This window comes from Lonchura striata, chromosome 1 (genome assembly GCF_046129695.1).
Source record: "Lonchura striata isolate bLonStr1 chromosome 1, bLonStr1.mat, whole genome shotgun sequence".
Classification (NCBI taxonomy): Eukaryota; Metazoa; Chordata; class Aves; order Passeriformes; family Estrildidae; genus Lonchura; species Lonchura striata.
The window spans coordinates 139,826,143-139,851,501 of record NC_134603.1 but is presented as its reverse complement, the minus strand read 5'-3'; the positions used below and the strand labels follow the sequence as shown (position 1 = coordinate 139,851,501).

Sequence of the window (25,359 nt, the reverse complement as noted above, 5' to 3'; positions counted from 1 at the left end):
AGCGCCCGGCGGCGCTTCCCGGTCCGAGCCCCAGCGGGCTGGGTGCCCCGCGTCCAGAGCCCCGCAAGCAGGCCAGCGCTTCCCTGTGCCCGGAGCCCCGCGGCGGCAGCATGGCCGCGCAGAGTGCCCAGGAGGGCGCCTGCGAGCCCCCGCCCCGGCCGAGGCAGCCCGGCAAGTCTGACGGGTATGTGGGGGTGACGGAGCTGCTTCTGGCAGGGCAGTGCATCTAACGGGTAACAGGTTTTAAGAAGAAAAATAAGTTTCTTCATAGTTACTCCCCCTCCTAACGAGGCACTAACATCAGGAAGGACGCTGAGGTGCTGGAGTGTGTCCAGGAAGGGCAGCGAATGGTGAAGGGTCTGGAGCACAAGTCCGATGAGGAGCAGCTGAGGGAGCTTAGCCAGGAGGAGAGGAGGCTCAGGGTGATTTTATTGCTCTCTACAGCTGCCTGAAAGGAAGGTGCAGCCAGGTGGGGTTGGTCTTTTTTCCTAGGCAGTTAGCGACCGGGCAAGAGGACGCTAACTCTAACCTGCACCAGGGCAGGTTTAGCTTGGACATCAGGAAGAGATTTTTCACAAGAATGGCCGATTAGATACTGGAGTGGGCTGCCCGGGAAGGTGGTGGAATCCTTGTCCCTGGAGGTGTATAAGGAAATACTGGATGTGGTGCTCAAGTCTAGTTAACAAGATGGTGTTGGACTTAGATAATTCAGAGGTTTTGTCCAGCCTAATTGATTCTATGATCTGAAGGTTTACAGTCTGCTCCAAGAAGTGATGATTAAGTTTGGTGTCTTCAGTGACATCTTGTTAGTTCATAATTTACAAAGCACTCCTTCTGTGCACGGGAATTACATGACATCTTTGTTATTTGCACTTAGAACAGCTCAGTGAACAGCTGAAAAGGTGAGCTTTCCAGTTTCCATACTTTACATGTTTCAGGTGTATCCTCTGACATTGTTTCTTCTGCTTCCCTTTCTTAGCACTTGCCTTAGAAATATTAAAAAAAGGTATTTTGACAAGAGTTATACAGATATGTTGTTTTTTCAAGTCCCTATTTATATAAAAGGCTGTTACACTTAGCATCTTTAATGAAAGGGTAGGTCGTAATTCAATAGCTTTAAAACAAGTAGATGTATCAGTGACACTCATTAGAACAAAGATAATTATCCTGTTTCAGGTAAAAGGATTCAGACTTGTGAGATTCCTAGTTCTGAGTCCTTCCCATGTAAAAGTAGATCTTTAAATTTTGTTTGTTTTCATTGTGAATGGATACAGTTTTGGACAGATACTTTTGAAGACAGAGGAAGGTGAAAGGACAATATGGTAAGGCATGCACGCTAAATCCATTCCTGACTTAATACTGTCCAGAGATTTGGATACTCCATGACCATTAGGTTCAGTTTAGGCAATGGATTCCTTGGCTTAGATAAATCTGACTAAATCCCCTTCTGATCTCATTGACTTCTGTTGTCACCACACTTGCAGCTTAGGTTCACAATGTGACAAATATTCAGCTGGTAACAGGACTACTGAACCTGGTTAATAGCGTGATTTGACCAGTTTTAACTAATGCATACAAAATCTACTTTGTTGCATGGGTTTTTTTTCCCAAATGAAATCATATATATTTCACTTTCAACTGACTGGTACTGCTCATGTAACCACAGCAAACATCCTCATTTTCCCCAGCTTTGATATCCCAAGTTGACACCTAGTCATCTTCTGTCTTCTTACAGATGTATTGTCTCTTTTTCCCTTGCTAAATGATGAATAGATTAGATTCTGATGTTGGTCATAACCATGTTTTCTTCCTTGCAACCCTCTCTAACCCTGTCATATTGAGTGACTTTCTGGGTCTGGAAAGTCACTAAAAAGATAACAGATCCCCCATCTCTTTGTCAAAAGGCATGTCTGTAGCTATCTACAAATGATGTCTCATGCCAGTATGTAAGAAAGTCAGTGTCTTCTCATGCATTTTCTCATTCCAAGACTGTGAACCCCACTAGGTCAAAATTTGCATAAAGCCTTTCTCTCCCACGCGCTCAGGATGCCACTTCTAGAAAATGATGAGGAATACTATTATTTGTCAGTTTGGTGAGTTTGTGCAATGTCTATTGCTGTTTGCCATGAATTTAATAGAAAAAATAAAATAAAACCTTATTCCTTATAATTAGAAGTATTTCAGGAAGAATATAAGATCTTCTGTAGATAATCCTCTCTCTGATTTTGGAGACCAAATCTTCAAAAGACAAAATAAGTCCACAGTTTTAATGAAGTCCTCTGACATGTTCTAATGTCATGATTAAGTACAAATACATTTATTGGACATTTGCAGCTCACAGACAAGAGCTGTTATCAGTGTTGCTACTGTCATACACATTCAGTGGTCCAGGATTACATGGTTTCTTCCTATTTCAGTATTTCCATAGAATGGGTTGCACTATGTGTAATCTTTTTTGTTCTTCTTTTTTATCTTTACTTGAAAACATGAACACATTCATAAAGACTTTTTTCTGTAAAAGAAGCACAGTTTTTTATATGCTTTTGTCTACCATAAATTAATATGACATGTTTTCTAAAGATGGGCAGATTTTAAAAGTACAGTGAAGGAGCCTTTGCTTCAGGAGCAGGGAGTTCTGCTCCCTCAGGCAAACATCTGTGACAGCTCAATCCTTCAGACAGAGGCAAGATGTTGCCAATCAGCTAATGATCAGCATTTGGCTTCTTTTGGAGATTTTGATTAAAGCAGAAGTTATCATGCCATATGCAACATTAGACCAAAACAGCAGTGTGTGTACCATGTTTATACAGCTTTTCATGTCCGAGCCCTTACTGATTTTCACATCAACTGTTTCAGTGCCAAACCCACTACTGATTACCATTGTTCAGGATCACAACTCCTGTCTGTGTAACATAAGGAATGTGCAGTGTGCTGTGCTATTTCAGAGCAGTTGCCCATCTCACCTCTCATAAGAGTCTGTAACAGATGGCTCAACTGAACATTGAGACAGTGATACAGTGGACAATAATAAGGAAAATCTGATAAACAAGGACATCCTGTACAATTCTTGACTACATTTGACATTTTTTCTCAAGCATAAATCATAGAATCATAGATAATGCTGAATTGGAAGGGGGCCATCAGGATCATTGAGTCCAACTCCTGACCCTGCACAAGACACCCCAAGAATCCCACCATGTACCATAAGGAATTAATGCAAGCAATACTCTAGTTTATTTCCAAAATTTAGGTTTTGTTGTATTTCAGAATGTATGTGTTCAGTGTATATATTTGGTATTTATTTCCTCAAGTGTGGTTATCCTGACCTCAGAGACACAAGAACAGAAGGAAAAGCAAGCTAACGTCAGTGTCAGTGCACTATTAGTTTAGCCTTAGTATGGAAGCTGTATGATTGACAGTCTTTATTTGGGAGAGAGTACAAAACAAAACAGATTAGGCTTTTGCCATGAGCTACTGCAAAAAAGTATATTCTTTGAAGAACTATTTTGAATATTTTTCTGACCCTTAACTTCTTTATGGATATTTTTTAACCTCTAAGGTATATATCCAAACTTAGAGAACTTGTGAAACATGAAGCAGAGAAAAATAAATCTCAGTGGAAAACTATGGGGCCAGCAAAAGTTGCAGTGCCAACTCCAAATGATTTTCTGCAGAAACGTTCCAAGGAACCCAAGCTAGCACCAAGTAAGTGTAGACAGCAAATATATGCAGTGTAATGTATATTTTAGAGTAGAGAGTTACCTCTTTGTGTCCTACAGTACTACGTTGTGGCCAGCTGTCAGGTTGTAAAAACAGAAGTACTGCTTTGTGGGGTCAGTGTCAGGACCTCTGTTGTTGTTGGAATCAGTATTGTTGTGGGGTCAGTATCAGTGGCTGTTGTAGGAATGAGCTTTGTCACTTGTGACGTGACACTTATTTACTGCCAAAGAAGAATATTAACTCAGACAACTTGGATCAGATCATTATTTCTGGTAATGATAATGAATTAGAATTATGTCTAGTGGGAAATACGATGGGAAATAATTATTCTTAATTGCTTACTATAAGTGAGACTACTCAGATGCTACTGAATTTCTGTTTGTGCCTTGGAGAAAAGATTACACTAAAATGGAAGAGGTTCTGTATTCTCTGGAGAAAGGATTATGAGAAGTTTTTTACAAGGATTAGGGAGCATGTCTCCCTAAGGAGAGATGAGTCAGATATTGAGGGCAACCACAATGCAGACTGGGCAAAGACCTCACCAAGAGAGTGCAGTCCCACCGTGTCAGGCAGGCCAGCAGAGCAGGGTGGTGAGCAAAGTCTGTCCTGTCAGTGTCCCACTGACCATCAGGCAAAATCAGGTTACAGGCCAGGTCCCTCACTGATTCCGTATCGCTCTTCAGGAGCAGGACGAGGGGCACACATGGCTGAGACAGCTCATCCACGTATTGACAGGTGAAATGGAGTTCCAGAGCCCAAGGGGGTGGGGTGGATGCCCCAGCTGAGACTGGACAGGACCATTATTGCCCAAGGGCTCTGACAATGAGCACCTCTACTAGAAGTAGTTATAATTACATTTGAAAAAAGTCCGGTACTACTGCAGTTAAGAGAAAATGAGTGACAAATAAGGAAAACCCATCTGAAGCACCATAGTATTTCCTAGGTTATGAAACTTCTATTAGGCCAAACAAACATACCTCACAATTTATTGACAGGCATTCTTTCATTGTAGATACTGTTTGGTTCTAGTTTTACGTAATTCTTTACACAGTTTTTCCCTTTTGAGAAGTGTAATAATATGAAATTGCAAATCTCTTTACATTTATTGCTGAGAATGTTTACATGCTCTTTTCACAGAAAAGAAGGAAGAAGATGGTAAAAAATTGATTCCATTATCAGTGCCACCCAGGACATACCACCCAATTACTCGCATTAAAAAGAATTTTATAAATAAAAATGCAGTTGCTGTTATAACGGGAGAGCCTAAAAAGCCCCGACATTTTTGTGTTGATACAAGACAGGGAGATAAATATCTCCTTGAACCTTCAGGACTTTTTCCAAAATACATTAAAAAAAAGGTAGGTTTTATTAAATTATATTGGAAACACTATTTGTAATGCCTATTTTAGTTTCACTATTGCATAGATACCATGGCTGCTCATGTGAGACCTCTTGAATTCATCAAGAAGAAATCACTGGCACTAGATTTGTGCCTTGCATTTGCTCTGTTTTCATTTGCTGTCAGCAAAAAAATTTACATATGTCTTGCATTGGGAACCCAGGGAGTGTTTAAAATGGGGATATATGGAATTCTGTGATGAGTGAATGTTTCTGCTTAGAAAAGGCAGGCAGGGAAGAAGAGGAGGGTTGCCCTTTGAATGGAGGAGCTGTGCAAATAGATGGAGTTCTTCTATGAAATTGGCAACGGACTGGTTGAGCCTGTGGGTCAGAATCAGAGGAAAGGCCAGAGACTGTCAAAAGTGTGTTTGTTATGGAGCACCCAATAAGGTGAGGAGCTGGATGAAAAAAAAACTCTTTAAGCAGCTTGAGGAAATCTTCATATCATGATGCAGCTTCTTATGGAAGACTTAGCTCTCCTTGAAAGTTGCTGAAAGTGTAACACAATGGCATGAAAGCAATCAAAAAGGTTTCTTGAAGCATGTCAGCAACATCTTTCTTCACACATGGTAGATAAGCAAATCAATAGTCATGCTCTTCTGGTTCTCCTACTTACAAATCAGGAAGAATTTCTCAGGGGTGTGATAATCAGTTGTAGTCTGGGTGGCACAGACCATGTAGCAGTTGCAGACCTCCTCCTGTTCGGGGAGCCAGGTGGTAGAGTACTGACTGCTCAGGAGAGCAAACAGCAGCTTATTGAGGGTAACTGGTAAGTAGGACCCCATGTGAGACAGCTCTGGAAATCAAATACCTTGGGAGAGCTGGCATGATTTTAAGGACAACCAACAGTCCATCTGCTACCCAGGAAAACAAGATCTATCAAGAGTCTGGCTTATCTAAACATGTAACCCATGACAGAGCATTAAGAGATGACATAAGACATAACTCATGACAGAGAAGATGACAAAAAGAACCTGAAACCCTTGCAGTAGTTTTCCATTGCTAAACAGATACATATAAGTAATGCTAGTCATGGTGCTACCTGACACTAAAAGATTAGTGAATAATTTTGCATTTAGTAGAAAGAAGGTAGACTCTTGATATCTTTTGGCTAGAGGAGCTTTGTTTTACAAAGGTTAAGGCAAAATAGGTTTGTTTCCCCAATAATGTCTGGGATATTCAGAAGTTACTTTTTCCCTCACTGAAACACATCAGTATGGGATAGTTTATCCTTCTTAATTAGACTTATTTTCATGTATGTATTTTTGCATGTTGCAGTGTTCAGCAAAAATCAGGATACAGGAAGACCTTTCAAAGACATTCTCTAAGGCATGTTTCCAATCATAGAAGCTGATGCTGTATAAAAATGTAAATGCTCACTGTCATGAACAGGTTTCAAACTCCTTGCTCAACCATCAGTTCTTATAAGTAGACATTTTGGTTTCCGATTCTGTTGTCTTCTAAGGATGTGAAAATAAATTGAAGGGAATTGTTTATATGTTTTTCTCAGGCTAAAAAGATTATTAAGAACATGGTGATTTAGGATTTTAGTGCTCAGTAGCACAAATTGTCATTTCAAGCTATTTTTGCAAATGGAAAGATGACAGATATCTCTTTTTTTCCTTCTTAAGAGCACCTATAAGGAACTTCTTCCTTCTCCTTACAGAATTATGGTGTTTTACCAAAATACGTGACACGGAGAAATGAAGAAATGAAGAGAGAGGAGGAAGAATACCAGGCCAGTGTTTTGGACCAACTTAAGAAGAAAGCCATGAAAGCTCTATCTGAAGAAGAAAGGACAAATGTTCTGAAGGTGCATATTTTGATTTAGTGTAATTAGTATCATGTCCAAAAGATTAAATACGGTAATGTAAGTCCATATAAAAAAATAAAAGTATACTTTTTTGGTTTTTTAAGTGAAACTAATTAGTTGGCTACTTTTTCACTAGATGGAGCCGTAGAACAGTTGTATACAACTGAAAGAAACTGCTGTAGCTACAGTTTTAATAGTTTTCAATTATGTTTCGTTCTTATCTACCTTAATGACTTAAAGTTTCAGTGAAACTTCAAAGAGCAGAAAATCACCAATATGGATTTAGTGGCACTTATTAATGCAGAAATACAATTTTTTTCCTAATGCAGAATATTGCTCCTTTTATTGGCAGTTTCTATCTTCACATAGTGACCTCACTGATCAAAGCATAATTACTTGCTTTAAAATGTGGCAAAAAAAGAAAACAGAATTAAATTGCGATGTAGTCATAGAACTACAACTGAAAATTTTGTATTTTGCCAAGTTGTTCTGTATACTGTCTTTCATACAGTTTTTATTGCACAAGACTTTTTAAAGAGAATTAATACCATAAAAGTAGAGCATAAAAGAGATATCCATAAAAGTATATCTTGCCCTAGAACTGGATTTTTTCTTGACCACTTTTTAGACAAATTCCCTATGAAAATCAAGTTTATATGATTGTGATATCTGTATATCAGTCTGTCCCTTAATAACTTGCTCTTAGCATCCACCTGAAACAAATTAATAGATAGATGGACAGCTTAAAGATGCTGAATGCCCACAAAAGAAAATATCTAGAGAGAAAAGAGTGTCTAACTCACTTGCCTGAAAGATGAACTGGTTAATTGGTAAGGTCTGAAATATCCAACACAATGGTCTTTTGCATGTACAACAAGCAGTGGAAGGAGTATGGGAGAGAGGTGAGGGTATTGCACTGACAGCAATATAAAGAACAAAACAGCATGCTGTTTTGAAGAAGATTGAGATATTTTTATGGTGGGAAAGGCATGGTACAAGCTGATGGTCTAACAAGTTAACTATGCAGAAAAAATATGTGCACAAAAGGCATGTGAGTTCAGCTGCTCACCATTCTGCATTTAGTTTGATTAAAACAATGTCCTGTATTTTTCAAATATAGGAAAGCACTGGAATATATTTTTAATTTTTAAATTTTTTAGATTTTTTTTTTTTAACTCAGTATTTATTTTAATTTTTTGTTTCAAAAACATTTGAACTTCCACGGGCTTACTTATGCAATTATATTGTCAGGAGAAATTAGTGTCCCCAGGGTATGTGGCTTCTACCCAGTGCTCAACTATAGACATATGGGAATTTATATCCTTTAAAATAATTGACATTGCTAGTGAACACATGTGCATGATCTGATTTGAAAGAATACGTGGCAGTAGATGCCTGAGACTAAAATCAAGCCTCATGACCTTACAAAAATAAAGGGAAGTAATTTGTGCCAACATTTTTTGAACTCTTCATTGTGCTTACTTTGGTTGGGGTTTTATGAGAATAAAAGAGAACGTTGATAAATGCAGTACATATTTCTCACTGATCCAGCATGTTTTAAAATTCCATATATAGAGCTGGATATTCAGTTTGTGATTCTAGCTGTAGGAATAGTGGTCAGCATATTACACTGTTGGAGGAGCTATGAAGGAGATTTTTATAGAGTCATGATCTGCTTTCAATCTCTCCACTTTGTAGGGATAGAGCAAATTTGATGAATGTATGCTCTATGTTTTAAAATTCACTGTTTTCAATTATTTCCAAGTCAATTCTTGCTAATGTACACAAATAAGAATTACTTAAAGAATCTACGAATTACTCTTTTATGAAAGTTTTTGAAAAGATAAGATTTATTTTTATGCCTATATATTTGTAAATGGTACCTGATGCCTGGTAGACTATGAACCTTATCAAAGTCCTTTACAGCCTTGGTTAGCAAAGACAAGTATCATTACCAAACAGTAGATAAATATCCTTGTTGCTTTAAGGTTCACATGTAGCAGTAAAGTATTTTAAGTTTATGTAGATATTTGTATATGAAGATTGTTGTAATGACCTTTATGAACAACACTTAGATGCTTAATATGAATATGCAAAAAGCTTGAAATTCTATGCAAAAAATACACTGCTTTGAATTGTTAAAATATTAGTTCATCATAAAGGTTACATTTTTCTTAGTGTTGGCAGGAGAGTTCATTTTTTTTCTGTAAATCGATTTATACAGTCAACAAAAGACTGTATAAAGTTTTTAAGCACAAGAGCCCTTGAGTTCTGAAATAGAAACAACAGTCCTCAAAGTTAAATATGTATAAAAATAAACCTCTAAGTTTAACTTCAGTATGTTCATCAGTTAGCCAGACTGTGAGAAAAGTGTTTAATAATAATGGAGGACATGAGTTTGGAAATTAGAGCATGCCATAAAATCAGTGTGCCAATTGAATCCAGTTTTAGTTATGGAGAAGAGCTAAAAGCTTTGGTTCCCAAGACAGTAACTTAATTTCTTTGTTTTTGAAGATACTTAGTGATATCCTCTAAGATGACAGAACTGAGAGCCATAAACATTTTGGAGAACTGTTTTCTTCACCCGTAGGTGTGTTATTTACTGACTGCTGCCTCAGTTCCTCATTAGTTGTGATTATTAAGTTCACCCAAATTCTCACATACATGTGGATAGAATTTGTAGATTTGGATTATACTTTTGAGGAGAGAAAGTAAGAGCAGTAGTTGGGGTAATTGTAAGAAAGCTATAAAGACAAGATGTAATTTCTTTTCCTACCACTGTCTGGTTCCTTTTATTGGTGGATAAAAGTGTTGTCTCAGGTGTCGACTTAACACATTTATGAATAAGTTTTGGATTATAGCATTTTTAATTTTTTTATGTAGAATTTTAGTCTCAAAGTTTTATATATGGAGGATATGGTTTGCTTTATCTAGAAAGGTAATTCTTTGCACAGCAGCATTCAAGAGATGTGGTAGTTATTGAAATTATTGTTAATAGGGTCAGTGACAGGGTTTTTAGTCCAAATGATAAATAAATTGCCCATAGTTGTTACTCTAAATGTGGATTAGAAGGGGAATGTAAGTATTCAGTATTTTTTCAAAGTAGTTTATAGAAGTTAAATCAGTTTGGAATCAGTTTGGTGACCATGGTGTGAACAAAATCCTGATTACAGCAAATTAGGCTGGTGGTGAGATAGCATGAAACTTTGCTGAATTTTGCTGAATATGGCTGGAGTTCCAAGTATCATAACTCTTAAGGGTTTAATTAATTTGGTCCATTTAAGATGATTACACAGTTTATGTACATATTGTTCTTATTTTTTCTCATATATTTCCTTTTCATGTAATGGCACCAGGCACTGAAAAAGAACTGGGAGGAAATAAATCATGCATATCAGGGTCTTCCAATAATAACAGACACCTTGTACAAGAAGATGCATAAAGAAGAGCTGGAATTAAAGCTGAACCAGCTAGAGCATGACATAGCAGCAATTGAGAAGCATAAAACTGTCTACATTGCAAATGTGTAAGGCTTGTTGTTCAGATACTGCCTCTTTTCTCCTTTTTCTCTGTCCCTGCATCTCCGAGAAGTGCCTCTCTAAATTCTCAGATGCTACTGTCAACTATTTAGAAGGAAATACTCAACTAAGTATGTCGCTCCTTAGAAAAGTTGTTAAATATAACTCACCTGTACAATTCCCAAAACACTTTGAAATAAAATGCTTAACTAAACTCTGAGTATGAATAACAAATTTAATTTATTATTCTTTGTAATTTTTATTAACTACTAAGATTTCTATAAACATCATATGGAAAGCATATAAAACAGTGTTTCATATGTTTGGAGTACATCTTTCCTTGCCTAGCCAAAACAAAGGGAAATAATTGGCTGCTGAAGACAGCTTGGTAAATATAACTTCAGGATGGAATGGCTTCTGGATTATATATTAAAGAGATGTTGTGCTTAAAAGCTTAAGTGTTTGTATTTCTAAACAGCTTGGCTTCTGCATAACATTGTGTGTACTCATTTTTTGTTACCAAAACCAATTTTTATTATGGAAACCTGTAATAATACAGACTTCACACAATACAGATACCACATGTATGTTTTTACAAGTACATAATTCTGTAATACTATAATAAATCTACAGTTAAATTAGAAAAATGTGTTTTGATTGGAATTATGTGTGTACTGGTAGAATGAAAGCAATATACAAGCATCTGAATCAAGACTTAGACAAAAATTAATCAGCACACTCTATTGCAATTGTTTGCATAGAAGGAAAAAATGGATTTTTTCCTGCTGCTTAACCTTTGCTTCATAGAATTGTAGGTATTGTTTAGATTAGAAAAAATTTTTTCAGCCTTTCAGAACACAGCTTTTTCTGTATGGTGTCAATCACTACCACCAGCAGCTGTTGTGACATCATCATATCTGACATCAGAAAAGGATAAAGTAAAAAAATTGAAATTAACTATGAAAAGCCAAAATTTCCCATACATTGAGTTCCCTTCCTAAATTTATCAGGGAATGGCTTTGAAGACTTCACAGTGATTCTAGGCTTTATATCTTGTGCATGTTATACTTGTCTGTGATATGCACTGGGAACACATGGATGAGCAGGAATGCATGTTTTCTTATTTCTAACTTGTTAAGCAAACATGTTTCATTTTGAAGGATATAAGCTGGAAGAAAGCTGCAGATTTGTAAAATGTGGATTTAAGATACTTCTTACTCAAAATAATGACACACTGTATATTTTAAAAAACTACACTTAATTGTTAGCACTTAATAATATGTGACATTATTTTCTAGTGAAGTACCTGATGCTCCTCTTAAGAAATTCAGTGTAATCAGAAAAGGCTGTTTCGTATAGCTTGAAATAAAAAAAAAAAATTAATAGGATTTGAATCCAAAATAGCATACATTCCCACTGCCTCCCTTCCAGCCTTTACTTATTTGCAGACTGGCTGATTTAGGTTAGGATTTGTGTTTGGTTCTTCTGTCTATCATCAGAGCTGACTTTATGGAAATGCAAAATAGGTGGTGGCCTATCCCAAAATTTGGGATGAGCCTCTAGGCCACACTTATAAACATTCACCACTCACCAGTAAAAATTACTGATTTTTAACATTGCAGAAGTATGTTAATACATTATTGGGAAATTAGGAAGTGAATGGGAAGGAATGCAAAAAGTATTCCTGCTTAACAGAAGAGGAAGAGACAAAAGCCAGTGTCCTGTATCTGAGTGGACTGTCACTAGTGTCCTTCAATGGTGCTGTGGCATCTTTTTCCTCAGTCTCATACAGCTCTTTGCAGGTAGCTCTGCTGCATGTTCCCCTCATGAGACATGAATTGCTTCTGTCACCCTGTGGAGAGGCTTTTGGTGTGTATTCCATGGGACCTGCCTACACCTCTGATAATGGAAAAAAAATATAATGAAAATGATTGGAAATGCATGCAGAAGGATAAAGTTCTTATCCTTTAGCTCTCTCTGGGAAGTTTGACAAAATAGATTTACATAATCCAAAGAATGTAACTGTATTTATATGTTCAGGAAATGCCAGTAATCTAAAGTATAGTGTTCGTGAATCAACTAATATGGACCATTGGTATAACAAAATAAAAAAGATGAAAAGACTAAATTGTTCTGCTAGAATTGTTCCCTCATAAAAGCTATTAAATATTACCAGAAACAAGTCTGTCCACAGGCTAAAAAGTGGCATTACCATTGAAACATCCTTTAAATTCACTAGTCAGTTACTAATAATCAATGAAATAACAAAGAACTGCTTCAGTATTTAATAATTATAAAATTGGTAATTTTAAATTGTTCATAATTAATTGGATAACCATAATAAAACATGAAAAATGGGACATGAATAATCTGTGGGTCAGTAAGAGTTATGTTCCCGCAAACTGAAAACATTTCCTGTTGGAAGTTGTGCATGACAAAGCTGTGTATCTATTTTTTAAAAATAGCAAGGTGAAATTATGATGAATATCTCCCTGGCTGTTCTTGAGAATGAAACTATTTATATTCAGGAAGGAAGGGATCAGATATGGCATTGTCACAAACAGAGGGAGTTCCTGATTGCCTCGAGCAAACATCAGCTCTGAGAGGAGCATGTGGGCTTCATGTGGCTGATCTTGGACATGGTGGCTTTTTGGGCTCTGCATGCATTCCTGGGGACTAAGTCTGGGACAGGTCTTCAAAACCTAGAGAGGTAACCTTGTTCCACTCACAAAATTCAGTGGGAAAAATGGGAGAAATTTGCCACTGAATTAATTTTCCTTAGTCTCTGTAGGTAGGTTTTTTTGTGGGAGGGCATGTTCTGACACCTTGTATATTTTTGTGGAAAATTGGTACTGCAAACTGCTGCTGTGATGGCTCTGCCATGAAGCTAAAATCTAGTCCTTTCATTGGCATCCATTTCAGGCAACACAACATATCTAAGAATTTCTGACTTAATGAAAGCAGACATCTTTCAGATAAGAAAATTTCACATATATGCAGATTAATAGGATCCTAGATAAATGCTAACCCTAGTCCACACTTTCATCCTCAGCTTTAGGATGCTTATAATATTAATGACATAATTAGAGGAGAGACAGGTGGCAAACCCTGTTATTAAGGTTGTCTGACATTTGCCATAGTCAAGGAAGGCAGCTGCTGAGCCCTGCAGCTGGCTGGCATTGTCCACTCCAGGATCCAGGTGTGTATCAAGCATGACTAAGCCAAGGAGGAATGGCCATTCCTTCCATGAATGGCCATCCAAGGTGGTGATGTACACATGACCACATGAATGCCTAGATTGTAGGGTTTTTCATACTATCTCTACCCTCCTCCTGCTCCTTCTTGTCATGCAAAGCTATGTAGACAAAATATGAGTAAATTCACAGTATTCACCTTCCAGGCTAAGAAGTGGTGTTATGGTAGGAATGCAGCATGAGTTATTTTTTGTAGGTTTTTTTTTTTTTACTGTTTAAAGGGTGCTGATATAAATGTGACATATTCCAGCAAGTTATGAAACACAATTTTTTTATAGACTGTACCTCCACAAATAGTTGTAGATAGGCAGACATAGCCAAATAGTAGCTGTATCCTGGTCTTGTTGATGCTGCTAGGAGAGTGAGCTGTTCAGTCACAGTACCAGCCTGTGGTGTTAATTCATTATGCCATACCATCCTCAACATTGACTCCACAGCATGAAGAAATTCACAGAAACATGCAAACACTGGAATAATTTTGTATTCAAATCTTTCCTCAAATGTCTTTTGCAGTGATGCTCATCAACAATTTAACAACAGCTGAGCTGCTGGTGAGCTGAAATAAGGATTTATGTTGCTGACCTGTGCAGTTTCCTTTAACTCCCCCCCAGCACTGTAGCCTGTTGTTTCTTGTCTTAGATTGTTAAGCTATCTGTCATATGGGTTGTGTTTTTCTCTATTTGCTTAGTGTCTGACACAATTTTGTCTGTTAGTAGAGCTCTTATGTGCTTATAATAACAGTAATAACAAATATGCTCATCTGGCCATGAAGACTGTGCAATAAGATTCTTGTTGTTTACTAAAAGGATCTGTTTTCCAAGAACCCTCATTTCATTTGTTTCAGCAACTGGAAAGTAGGAGTTGAAGGAAGAGAAATGAGATTTAAAGCACTTAACTTATTCCCTGGAGCAGTATGATCTATTCATGTCTTTGTCATAGCATGTTTTTGAAATGTAATGGTAAATTACTTAATACCTGGTATTTTCACTGATAATCATTAATACTGCATTTCCCATTTTTGGTATTTCTGACATGCAATTTGAGCCCATCTCTTTTAAATATAGGATATATGTGCCTAAAGTTAGAACTATGATTTGAGCCTAAACAGCACTGTGACTCAAAATTACTAAAATTAATGATCAATTTAGTCTTGCTAGGTGAGAGCACCCATATGGAAAATTCAAGTGACTCAATCTTCTAATTCCAAGAGTGGCTGTAAAAATTGATAAATACCTCTAGAACTATTCTTTGAGGTCCATTTTAAAGGACCTCATGTTGCTTTGAGGTCCATATTCAAGCTGAGGAAGCAATGTAGTAATTCTCTCTTCGGAGGAAAAAACTCCAGTAGTGGCTTCAAGCACTGCACAAGGGAGAAACAACCACATTTTGCTGTTTGCTCAGGAGGAATGAATTGTGTTTTACACAAACAATAAAATTAGTAAATGGCCCATATCCAGAATTTCAGCACCATCAGGTTGTGGGTCATTCTGTGCTGCAACAGAGCACAGAGGCTGTCCATGAACAACCACTGTCCTGTGCAGCAGGAGAACTCTTGGGACCAGACTCTGTTTTTCAATACACTTTTGTTACTGCAGTGTTTATTCTAGGCAAGCTCTGAAGTATACAAAATTATATCAAAGATAACTGAGCCATTCTGGAAGGAAAAAAACCCTTAAATTGTTACTTGCTTATTTGTTTAAGACACTCTGAATTCTTTTCTATGGTAGATTTTTCTATATTTGTTTGAATTTAGAAAAAAAAAGTTAAAAAGAGGGATGAAACCAAGTGAACAACCTCCTTTAAAAAGAAAACAAACTCTTAACAGTTAAATTCATTACTTTGGGTGTGACCCACTATATAGTTACAACTCCCTGACTAGTTTCCATGATCATGCATGATGAATTTGTCATAGGATATGATGTGAGCCGCATTCCTTGAAAATAGTGCTTTATCATTCAAACATCAATACCTCTAAATAGCTGGTTAGGGCAAATATTTCCATAATATTATAAAGAATATAAAGTTTATACTAGTACTGAAGGACAAGAGGAAATTTCTGTTTGCATTTCTTTCAGCTATAAGGACTTTATATTACTAACATGAACCTGAAAAGCAGGAAGGGTATCTTCAGGAGTCAGGAAATTGCAAAGCAAAGCTCGCTGCTCTAGTTTGGCACAGTGAGATTAATAACAAACAAAAATGTAGTTTTGTATTAAAGATGTTTATCATAGACCAAATAAGTCAAAGCCCAGCCTTCTGTCAAGCAGTGCCTAACAGTGATTTGAAGGTTATAAATATTTGAAAAAATAAGACTAACATCTTGAATGGCAGCTTTTAGCCATTTTCTTGATATCAAAGTTACTCCAGTTAATTTTCAAAGCCTAAGTCAGTCTCACAGACTTAGTACAGGTTAACTGTGACCAAGCTTCCCTTGTAGATCTTAAATGCTGCAACTGCTTCAAAGCTAAACTTTCTAATTCCTCTAAAATGATGGTAATTCTGCTGAAGTAGACAGGAGCCAGATTCCAGCCTGCAGAGCCACTCTGTCACCTGCTCTAGTACAGGAGTCACAAAGAACAATGTGCATCTCTTGTGCTGCACATCACAGGATGCTCCCTAGCCCTGCTAATGGGGCAGCATTTTCTATGGCCTCCCTGTGTTCATTGCTGTAGGGGAATGGTTTGAAATCCTGCTTCATGTTCTCCCAGATGTCTGGAACACTGTCTGCCAGACATGTTCTGCTGCACTCAGGGTCTCCAGCAGCCACCCTGTGGACTGGGTCACTGCCTCAGGTAATACACAAGAACTCAAAATTCTGGAATATATTAAAACTGGATATGCAAACAATTTAGAACTCTTTCCAACATGTCCTAAAGTACTGTACATATGCTAGACCTTTGTTTTTAATAATCTCTTCAGTAACCATTTTACCCAAAAATGTCTTTGCCACAACTGGGGGTGTGTGTGCTGTAGCTTACTTTCTAACCACTAAGAAATGCAAGTTTATGCTTGATAAGATTGTTTACAGTTCTGCTGTTCACATAACAGCTGCAGCAACAGGCAGAACCAGAAAAAGCTCTTACTTCATCCCCTAATTGGCAAGCTTCTGTCTAGGTAAGCCATACCTCTTGAAATATTCTGGATTTTCATGCTTTCCTTGTCTAGTTTTGGTGTTTACATATCAAACTGAGTTGTCAAATGTTTGTTATAGCTTCTTGGAAGCAGAAGACATAATGCAGTTGTAAAGGTTGCTTACAGGTAACTCCATAATAATATGTGCATTGGACTGCTTTCTTGGTATATCCCTGCCCCCCAACCTTTTATATTTATAATTTCTTTACATTAAAGTTGTTAAAGGGTGGGGATGTCCTACTTTTAGTAACACAGTAAGAGAGAAATATATGTCTAATTGAAATTATAAAATTGTGTAAAGGCCAAAAATGTAAATATATTCACATGAGATTTGTGTATTAGTCCTAACCCTGCTTTGTTTCTCTGTGTGTCACTTCTTCCATCTGCTCCTTTATGGCTCTTGGCTATGTGTCCAGACCTACCCAGTCCTACTTGTTAGTTTTATCTACTCTTATTTTCTTTGTTCTTCTCCCCTTTGATCATTTCCCCTGGTTGTATATCTAGAAATGTTTATTCTTTTCCTCCTATTTTTAGTTAATAAACAAACAGCTAAACAAAGATAGTAAGAACATTCTTCAGAATGTTTACAGACTTTTTCATAGTTAAGCCCCAAATATCATGCTTTCACTAATCATATTTTGGCCATAATTAAAATAAGTTTTGAAAGCCTACTGTAAACTCATTCATTCTATACCAGTTCAGACTGTAAAAAAATGTAAGCATTCAGTAAGTATACATTCCTCCATAACAAAATCCTGAGCAGCTTCATTTCCATCATGAACAAAGAACCTCATTAATTCTGGTTTCTACTAATTCTGTGAGTTCACAGAACCATGAATTTGTGTCATTTGCAACAAAATGAAACAAAATGTGTTTTGTGCCAATGAAAAAATCTTTCATGGAGAAGAGCAGCTTTGTGGGTTGGGTGTGTGGCTGCTGACAGCAGTACTATCAAAGCGTACCCCAGCTGAATTTATCTAGTTTTTTATTTCCTTACTCATATTTATTGTTATTAGCAAGACATGACACTTCATTACACTTCTTAAACAAGCCCTGTAAAATTGCTGGAAGATAAGAATATCAAAACAAAGACTTGACAAACACATTCATCCAATCCTGATGGGAAGAACAAACGATCTCCTGCTTAAGTTTTCCAGCACAATGCTGGAGGAATTTATTCTTTAAGTGTCCTGCTCATGTTTTTCAAAGCATTAAGCTTTGAACTATCTCTTATATTGCAGTAGTCTGATAAAGAATATGGTTAAAAAATACAGAAAGCTCTGATAATAGTAACCCAAATAGCAGTGGCAGAATTTGAGTTTCTATCTGTAATCTAAATAGATTCAGATCCTTAGAGTTCAGCACTGTGACTTAAATGCAACAGCAACTTTATTGGCAACTTGGTGACAACTGATTCTGACTGCACTAGCTTTAGGGCAAATATGGACTTTAGGAGGCATCCTTCCAGACAAGAGTCTTCAAATCCTGAAAAGTGTGGATATGTATCAGGAGCATTTAACCCAAAGAATCAGATGAAACATTTAAGTTTCCTTCTCAATAGTTGTATGGAATGTTGACATGTAATTAAAATGTGAATCTATTTAGGGATTTTGTCCATTACAAAAATCTCTTATGTATTTTACCAAATTATTTTTATTTGATTTATGTAGGTTTGTACAAGTCTGCATATGCTGTTTATCAGATTCACTACTTATTATTTTACAGCACTGTGAAGAGGAACTATTTTTTCCTGGCGCACTTGAGTCTTCATATGCAGGCACCACTTTAAGGCAGATAGATTCTGGAGTGGACTTCTGACACTTTGTAAACCTTTTGTTCTTTCAGACATCCTGTCTATTGTAGCAATAGCTCATTAAAGAATAGTTTCTTAATTCATCAAAAACCCCTGGCTTCCTATAGGAAGCAAAGCATTTATCACAAGATAATCTTCAACTGCTCTAGTACTTCACCAGATTTTAATCAGTGATTACCTTATAGAAGCATTCTTAACACCAGATTCCTAAGAATTGTCCTATCAGTTCTAATATAAGTGCATAAATGGAATGTATTTGAAAACTAGTCCACATAGGACATGACAAACTCCCTGTGCAGATATACCCATAACTGCCCTCTGGATCCATCTGTTGTGACCAGAAGTGTCAATGACCACATTCTACAATAGCAGTGTTCAAACCTGAAATGTTTCCTACTTGGTTGCTGAGAGCCTTTCAAGCAGCACTAAGAATATTTCACTATGCCTAGGTCTCCCATAAAAACAACTTTTTCTTCCTTTAATATTTCTAGTATAGGAATGGCAGAATTCTACCAGCTGTGTATTTGACAGATTGATACTAGAAATTACGACCGACTTTCAATTTGAAGAAAGTTAAAAACTCTATTTTTATCCACAGTGGGCAGAGAGGCTGCTACCATTTCCCACAAAAGACAGGATACGAAAAGAGTGGAGCAAGTCCAAATTTGAACTTCTTATATGGAAATATAAAGGCAGGTAATGATCAGAGTAAGCCAAGAAAAAACACAAGCTCCTTCTGATCTGTGAGGCAGTGAAAGCAGAATATTAATAATAATTTTAACAGAATTGGAAGGGAGTGGCAGAAAGCTGTACTATTCCTGGTGCCTGATCTGTTTATCTCTAACTGCACAGAGAGCATAGGCAACATGGGCATGGGCTGGGGGCAATGGGAAAACAGAGCCTGCCCCTGCATGTGCACGGTGATGGGAAGGAGCAGCAACTGCACAAGACAGAGAGGATGAAAAGTATGATTACTGAACTGTTGGAAATTTCATTTTATCTTCCCTGGAGTATAAGAAAATCCTGTTAAACCGTCAGTTTAAACCACACCAGCTTAATATTACCCATTAACTCAGGCCAGGCCTCTTGGCCAGCCCTGCCCAAGTCTTTCCACCATTCCCACCGTACCTATACGCGCACAGCCTCCATCCTGCACGCCGCACCGTGCATCCTGAATCCCGCACCGCCCATCCTGCATCCCCCCTCCCTGCACCGCCTGTCCCGCACCAGTCACCCCGCATCCCACATCCCATACCCCTCACCTCACATCCCACACCCCGCAACCCTCAGCCCACATCACTCACCCCATACCCCGCCTCCCACACCCCACACCCCTCACCCCGCATCCCACACCCCTCACCCCACATATCTCACCCCTCATCCTACATCCCTCACCCCACACCCCTCACCCCACATCCCGCACCCCTCACTCCCCACCCCTCACCCCGCATCCCTCACCCCACACCCCTCACCCCACACTCTGCATCTCACACCCCTCACCCCACATCCCTCACCCCTCACCCCACATCCTTCACCCCACACCCCTCACCCCTCACCCCTCACCCCTCACCCCACATCCCTCACCCCGCATCCCTCACCCCGCATCCCTCACCCCGCATCCCTCACCCCACACCCCGCACCCCTCACCCCGCATCCCTCACCGCGCACCCCACATCCCTCACCCCTCACCCTTCACCCCGCATCCCTCACTCCTCACCCCACATCCCTCACCCCACATCCCTCACTCCTCATCCCGCATCCCTCACCCCGCCTCCCTCACTCCACATCCCACATCCCTCACCCCTCACCCCACACCCCGCACCCCACACCCCTCACCCCTCACCCCACACCCTTCACCCCACATCCCACACCCCTCACCCCTCACCCCTCACCCCTCACCCCTCACCCGCACAGCACCGCAGCCGCCGCGCTCCCCGGCGCGGCCCCGCCCCGCAGCCCCTCGGGCGGGCGCGCAGGAACATGGCCGGGCAGGGCGGCAGCAGCGCTGGAGGCCGCGGCATTGTGGTAAATGCGGAGCGCGGCCCGGCTCGGCCCGGCCGCTCGACCCTCGCCGGCCGCGGTGCCTCCCCGGTCCCCGGCCCGCTTCCCCGATGTCCCCCGGCGCTTTGTGCTGAAGCTCCGCGCCCTTCCCTTCCCTTCCTTCCCCTCCTCCGGCCCCGGCCGGCGCCTGGGCCGCCTCCCCTCGCCCCGCGCCGCTCCCGCCGCGCCCGCGGCCCCGGCCCCGCTGCGGCCGCCGGAGCGGGACGGGCGGGCTGGGCTGAGCCGCGCCTTTGGCTTCCGCCGTGAAAACACGGCCCGGTGCCGCCGCGAGCGGCCCCGGGGCCGAGCCTGTGCCCGTCCAGGCTCCTTGAGCACCGGGGATGAGGCTCCTCGGTCATCCCGAGGTGTCTTGCTCCCACCGGAACTCTGCGAGGCCTCTGGGAGAGGGTTGGGCTGCCCGTGTTTTGCTGGGGTGGGAAATAGCCCGAGCCTTGGCATGCGCTTGAAATGTCTGTAGGGATGGATAAATGGTGCAAAAATGAATGAATGTGATCCTTATTCTGATAGACACACCAGATTCTCCTGTGAAGCAAATGCCATCACTGCCACCACCTTAGGTATGTTCTTATTTCAATGTGGCATTAGGATTTTAACAGAAAGTTCACGGGTCAGCTGCCCAGATCATGGCACAGGACGCTCTGTGTAGGCAGTGGTCACACTGTCCACTCCAACATCTCTTTCATCCCCCTCCTGAAGGACCTGTCTCCATGTATTCGAGCTCTGTCTGAAAACACCACACATCAGCCACATCTCCTGACACCTGTGTAATAAATTACATTCCTTAAGTGGGTGACTGTGCGTATCATCAAGCAACAGGAGGTTATTGCAAAGTCAGACATGAATGTGCATGACCATGTTCTGGTGCTCTGATTTAATATTTCTGCTCAACTCCCCAAAAACCCAACCAGCAATAAGTCCAGTGCAGCATTATTTAAGTTACAAAAGCTGGACTTTGCTTTATGCTTTTTGGAGCCGAGGACTGAGCTCAAACCTCACCTGTGCTCACTTTGCCAGACAAGAAAATGAGCAACATTCTTCTAAAGGTGTTGAATGTCTTCAGCTTGTCTCTTAGGCCTCAGGGGAAAGCTTTTGGATATTGCCATGTATTTATATTCCTCTTTGTATCCATTCACATCAACTTTTTAAAGACTTACTGAAGAATATCTGATGGGCTATTCAAACATGTGAAACCTGAACTTTAAAAGTAGGTCTTTATTTCACTGTAGGAATGTTTTACAGACAAATATGCCAATGTATTTAGAATATATATTTACTTATCCAGTTGAACACTGTTTTTTTTTCTGAAAACAATGAGACTTTTTTTCCTTCATTTTTAAATTCTCAAACAGAATAGTCATAAGAATTGACAGTTACTTGAAAATTGTCTTACAGCATAACACTGTGAATAGGTTTAGGATAAATGAGAATTTCCTAGACTTGTTGGGAAGTGCCTGTTTAAAAGAAAGAGGAATATGAAAAAGGCTTATTATATCAGACAAATAATTAATTTGAAAGTACATGTGAATTTCATCTTGTTTGTCAAATGCCAGCAAGCACTTGTAAACAAGAACTTCAATATTATTGTAGAGTTACACTATGTTCTGCTATTCTAGAAGGATAAATGGGAGAATGAAAATTTCATCCTGATCCTGTTTTATGAAGGACTTATTGTAGCCTAAGTAAAAGTTATTGGGTTGTATGAATTCTAAAGCAATTTTTATCCATTTAATTTGTTCTGCATCACACTGAAAACATGCAATTTGCCAAGAATGCAGAAGTAAGCAACGCTGACAGGGGTTGCTAGTGGGTGTTTGTAATACTTAATGAAATTGTTTCAGTTTGCATTAAAATGCTTTTGAACAGACCGTTCATTGCTACAAAATGTTTAAAAACTTCCAGCCTCCTCATGCACTGAAGAAGTAGATGGGAAAATAGTCTTTCCAGGCCGACTGCAGCAGTGTTTCTGGGGCAAGATTTTCTCTAATAGAAAGCTCGCCAAGGAGGATCTTTATAATCTCCTGTTTCTATGGAAATGAGGAACACAACTAAGTAACTTTTTATTCTTCTGTGTAGTTTCAAGGCTTGTGTAAGTCAGGGGAAAAGCTTTCATTGATTCCAGTGCTCTCCCAGTCATGCCCTTCATGGACTAATATTCAGTAGCCAACGAGTAATTTTTTTGATGCAGAAAATTTTGGGTAGAGTTAAGAAAATGTGCCAGTCAAGGAGCCTGTAACTGTCAATGAATATGAAAAAAAAGCCCCCAAGAAACTCAAAATCCATAAAGCAGAACAGTGTTTCAGTACAGCAAGAGGCAGGGCTGTGTCTGAGTTAAAGAAGAGGGGATGTGAAGGACAGCTCAACATCAAATATGTTATCTTAGCCAAAACTGTGAGGAACAATTTAGTGCTCTACTATAAAATGGTAAGGAGAGATTAATTTCAGTGATGGTCCTTTAAAGACTGTAGCAAAAATGCCACTAAGATATGCACTGCACAATGGCAAGTTTGCCTCCATTTCTCCTTATAATCAAGATTCCTGTAGCCAGGCTGTAGAAAATGTGTGACTTGAGGAATATGATTGTAAGGAAAACCTATTAGGTGTTGCTTTTTATCCTGAACCAGTATTGGAGCAAAGCTTTGCAATGATTTCAAGGTACCTTGTGAACCTGTCTTATCTGAAAGCCTTGTCTTTCATAAGGAATAGGGAAAATGTTTGTTTTGGAGTTTGTGTAGTTTTTGTGCTGGTGACTTTGCATTTCATAGCTTTCTGAAGCCTTCAACCGTTGGCTAATTTTTGACCTTCTTAATCTCTACCACTATTGTATGTTGTGAGATCTAATCTCTGTATTCTGATACTTACAAAACCAATGTATATTAAGTCTGTAAAATATTTTTTATGTAAATATATGGATTTACAGACTAGTTTCATAGTGAGGTGAGATGCAAACATTTTGTAATCACTCGTATTTGATGACATCTAAATTAACAACCTCACCTTTGACAAGAAGTACTGTTTTTCACTGATTTGTACAGATATCATCCATGAAACACATAAATTATTCTCTGAATGTGCTGTTTCATCTGTAGAATACTTACCTATTTATTTATAACTTTAAGTCATTCTAAACTAGAAATGCACAATTTTAATATAGAATTTTTTGTCTTTTATTCCAACATCTGAATGTCCCATTGGAAAATCTCTTCTTACTGGCACTATTATTTTTGCACTTTGAATTTGAAAGTACTTAGAAACTTATTTTTGCCACTAGTTTAGTATTAAATATTTCCTTTGTCTGTCTAGTTGTTTGTAATTTCAGGTGACATTTCCCACACTTTGTAGGGAGAAAGATGTAGCATTTGATTTCTGAGTTATACAGAGAAGCAAAATAATTAATGGGAAAAGCAAAATAGTAAATTGTAACTGGAAGAAGTTATGGCACACAATGAATTCATCCAATAGAGTGTACTAGAATGCTGATTTTGTATCAGTTACATAAGGTCAAACACCACGAAGTGTTCTTGACAGTACTATTTGATATTCAGATTTCAGACAATTGGCCTGGATACAGTCTGGATTTGTTCACTTACCCTCAACACTACTATGGTGACCTGGAATATGTGCTCATTCCTCATGGCATTATTGTTGACAGGTATGTGTTGCTTGAATGTTACTAAATAAATTGTTTGGTCAGTAGTATTATTCTTTTTTATAAAGGTGGTCATCCATATACCGTACATGTATGATTTTTGTAATAAAATAAGTTAAAAACTTGGATATTTTTATTTAGAAATTTAAATTAGTACATTTTTGTCTGTCCTGGACTGCCTACATTTTTAACATACAAAGTGGTCTTTGGAATTCCTGGAAATTTTAGCTGCAACCAATCTGAGGAACAATATAAAAAATAAAAATTAATCAAATAAATGTTTCTTAATGAGAGGTTTTCCCCATTCTCAGACTTGATAAAGATGATAAAAGACTATTTTATTAATCTTCAGTAAAGTAAGTGATCCTCATTTTTAAAACACTAAAAGGAATTATATATTTCAGATCAAATAAGATGATCTAATTTTTCTAATCTCTTCTATTTCTCATCTAAAATATGCTAATTATAGCCATATGGAATTTGCTACAGCATTAAAAATAAAATATGTGGAAATGAAGCAACAGCTGTTTCTCATACTTAATATATTATCTTCAGTCTAGAGCTTATTCTTCTCTGCTCCATGCACAGATTTCACTAAAGACCAATCAATGTACTTATGTAGCGGCAAATTGATTTCTGTATTGCAGTTGATAGAGAAATAAAGAAAACAACTAAACCTGAAAAATGTAATAATAAAATATATGGGATAAATTATGGGGTTATTTAATAAATTGTATCCTGTCAACAAGTCCACTCTTGTTGATACTACTAATCTAAGTCAGAGAGCTATAAAATAATTTTCCAGTGGAAGTGTTTACAGAATATAATTTGCTGAGCTGTTTTTCCTCAAAACATCAAATGACATTTTAAAGTTTCCTATTGATACTTCATTACATCTAGAAATGACCCAGTACCCTACTGGGGGTCTAGAAACACTATATTTAAAGTTAATATTATTTACATTTATTACTAAGATTAATATTTATTATTTTTATCTTAAAAAT

At 38.5% G+C, this 25,359-nt stretch overlaps 2 protein-coding genes and 1 long non-coding RNA gene across 5 annotated transcripts in view; 2 read left to right on the top strand and 1 right to left on the bottom strand.

The window, feature by feature from the left end:
- Nucleotides 1-8: 8 nt before the first annotated feature.
- ENKUR (enkurin, TRPC channel interacting protein) lies at nucleotides 9-11,096 on the top strand. Its single transcript, XM_021533115.2, has 5 exons — nucleotides 9-184; nucleotides 3,560-3,705; nucleotides 4,858-5,078; nucleotides 6,785-6,931; nucleotides 10,288-11,096. The coding sequence occupies exons 1-5, from the start codon at nucleotides 111-113 to the stop codon at nucleotides 10,459-10,461; spliced, it is 762 nt and encodes a 253-aa protein (XP_021388790.2). The 5' UTR covers nucleotides 9-110; the 3' UTR covers nucleotides 10,462-11,096.
- A 7,014-nt stretch (nucleotides 11,097-18,110) lies between these two features.
- Nucleotides 18,111-20,602, bottom strand: LOC144247542 (uncharacterized). The gene is made up of 3 exons (XR_013341198.1): nucleotides 20,555-20,602; nucleotides 19,290-19,389; nucleotides 18,111-18,689 (listed from the first exon to the last, which is right to left on the bottom strand). It is a non-coding gene; the product is annotated as an uncharacterized LOC144247542 (long non-coding RNA).
- The window catches only part of PRTFDC1 (phosphoribosyl transferase domain containing 1), a 42,756-nt gene continuing 37,996 nt past the window's right edge, over nucleotides 20,600-25,359 (top strand). For all 3 annotated transcript variants that reach the window (XM_031503810.2, XM_021533122.3, XM_021533123.3), the window contains exons 1-2: nucleotides 20,600-20,673; nucleotides 24,252-24,358. In XM_031503810.2, coding sequence (XP_031359670.2) covers nucleotides 20,629-20,673; nucleotides 24,252-24,358 — 152 coding nt within the window. In that variant the 5' untranslated portion in view covers nucleotides 20,600-20,628. The remainder of the gene's footprint in view (nucleotides 20,674-24,251; nucleotides 24,359-25,359) is intronic.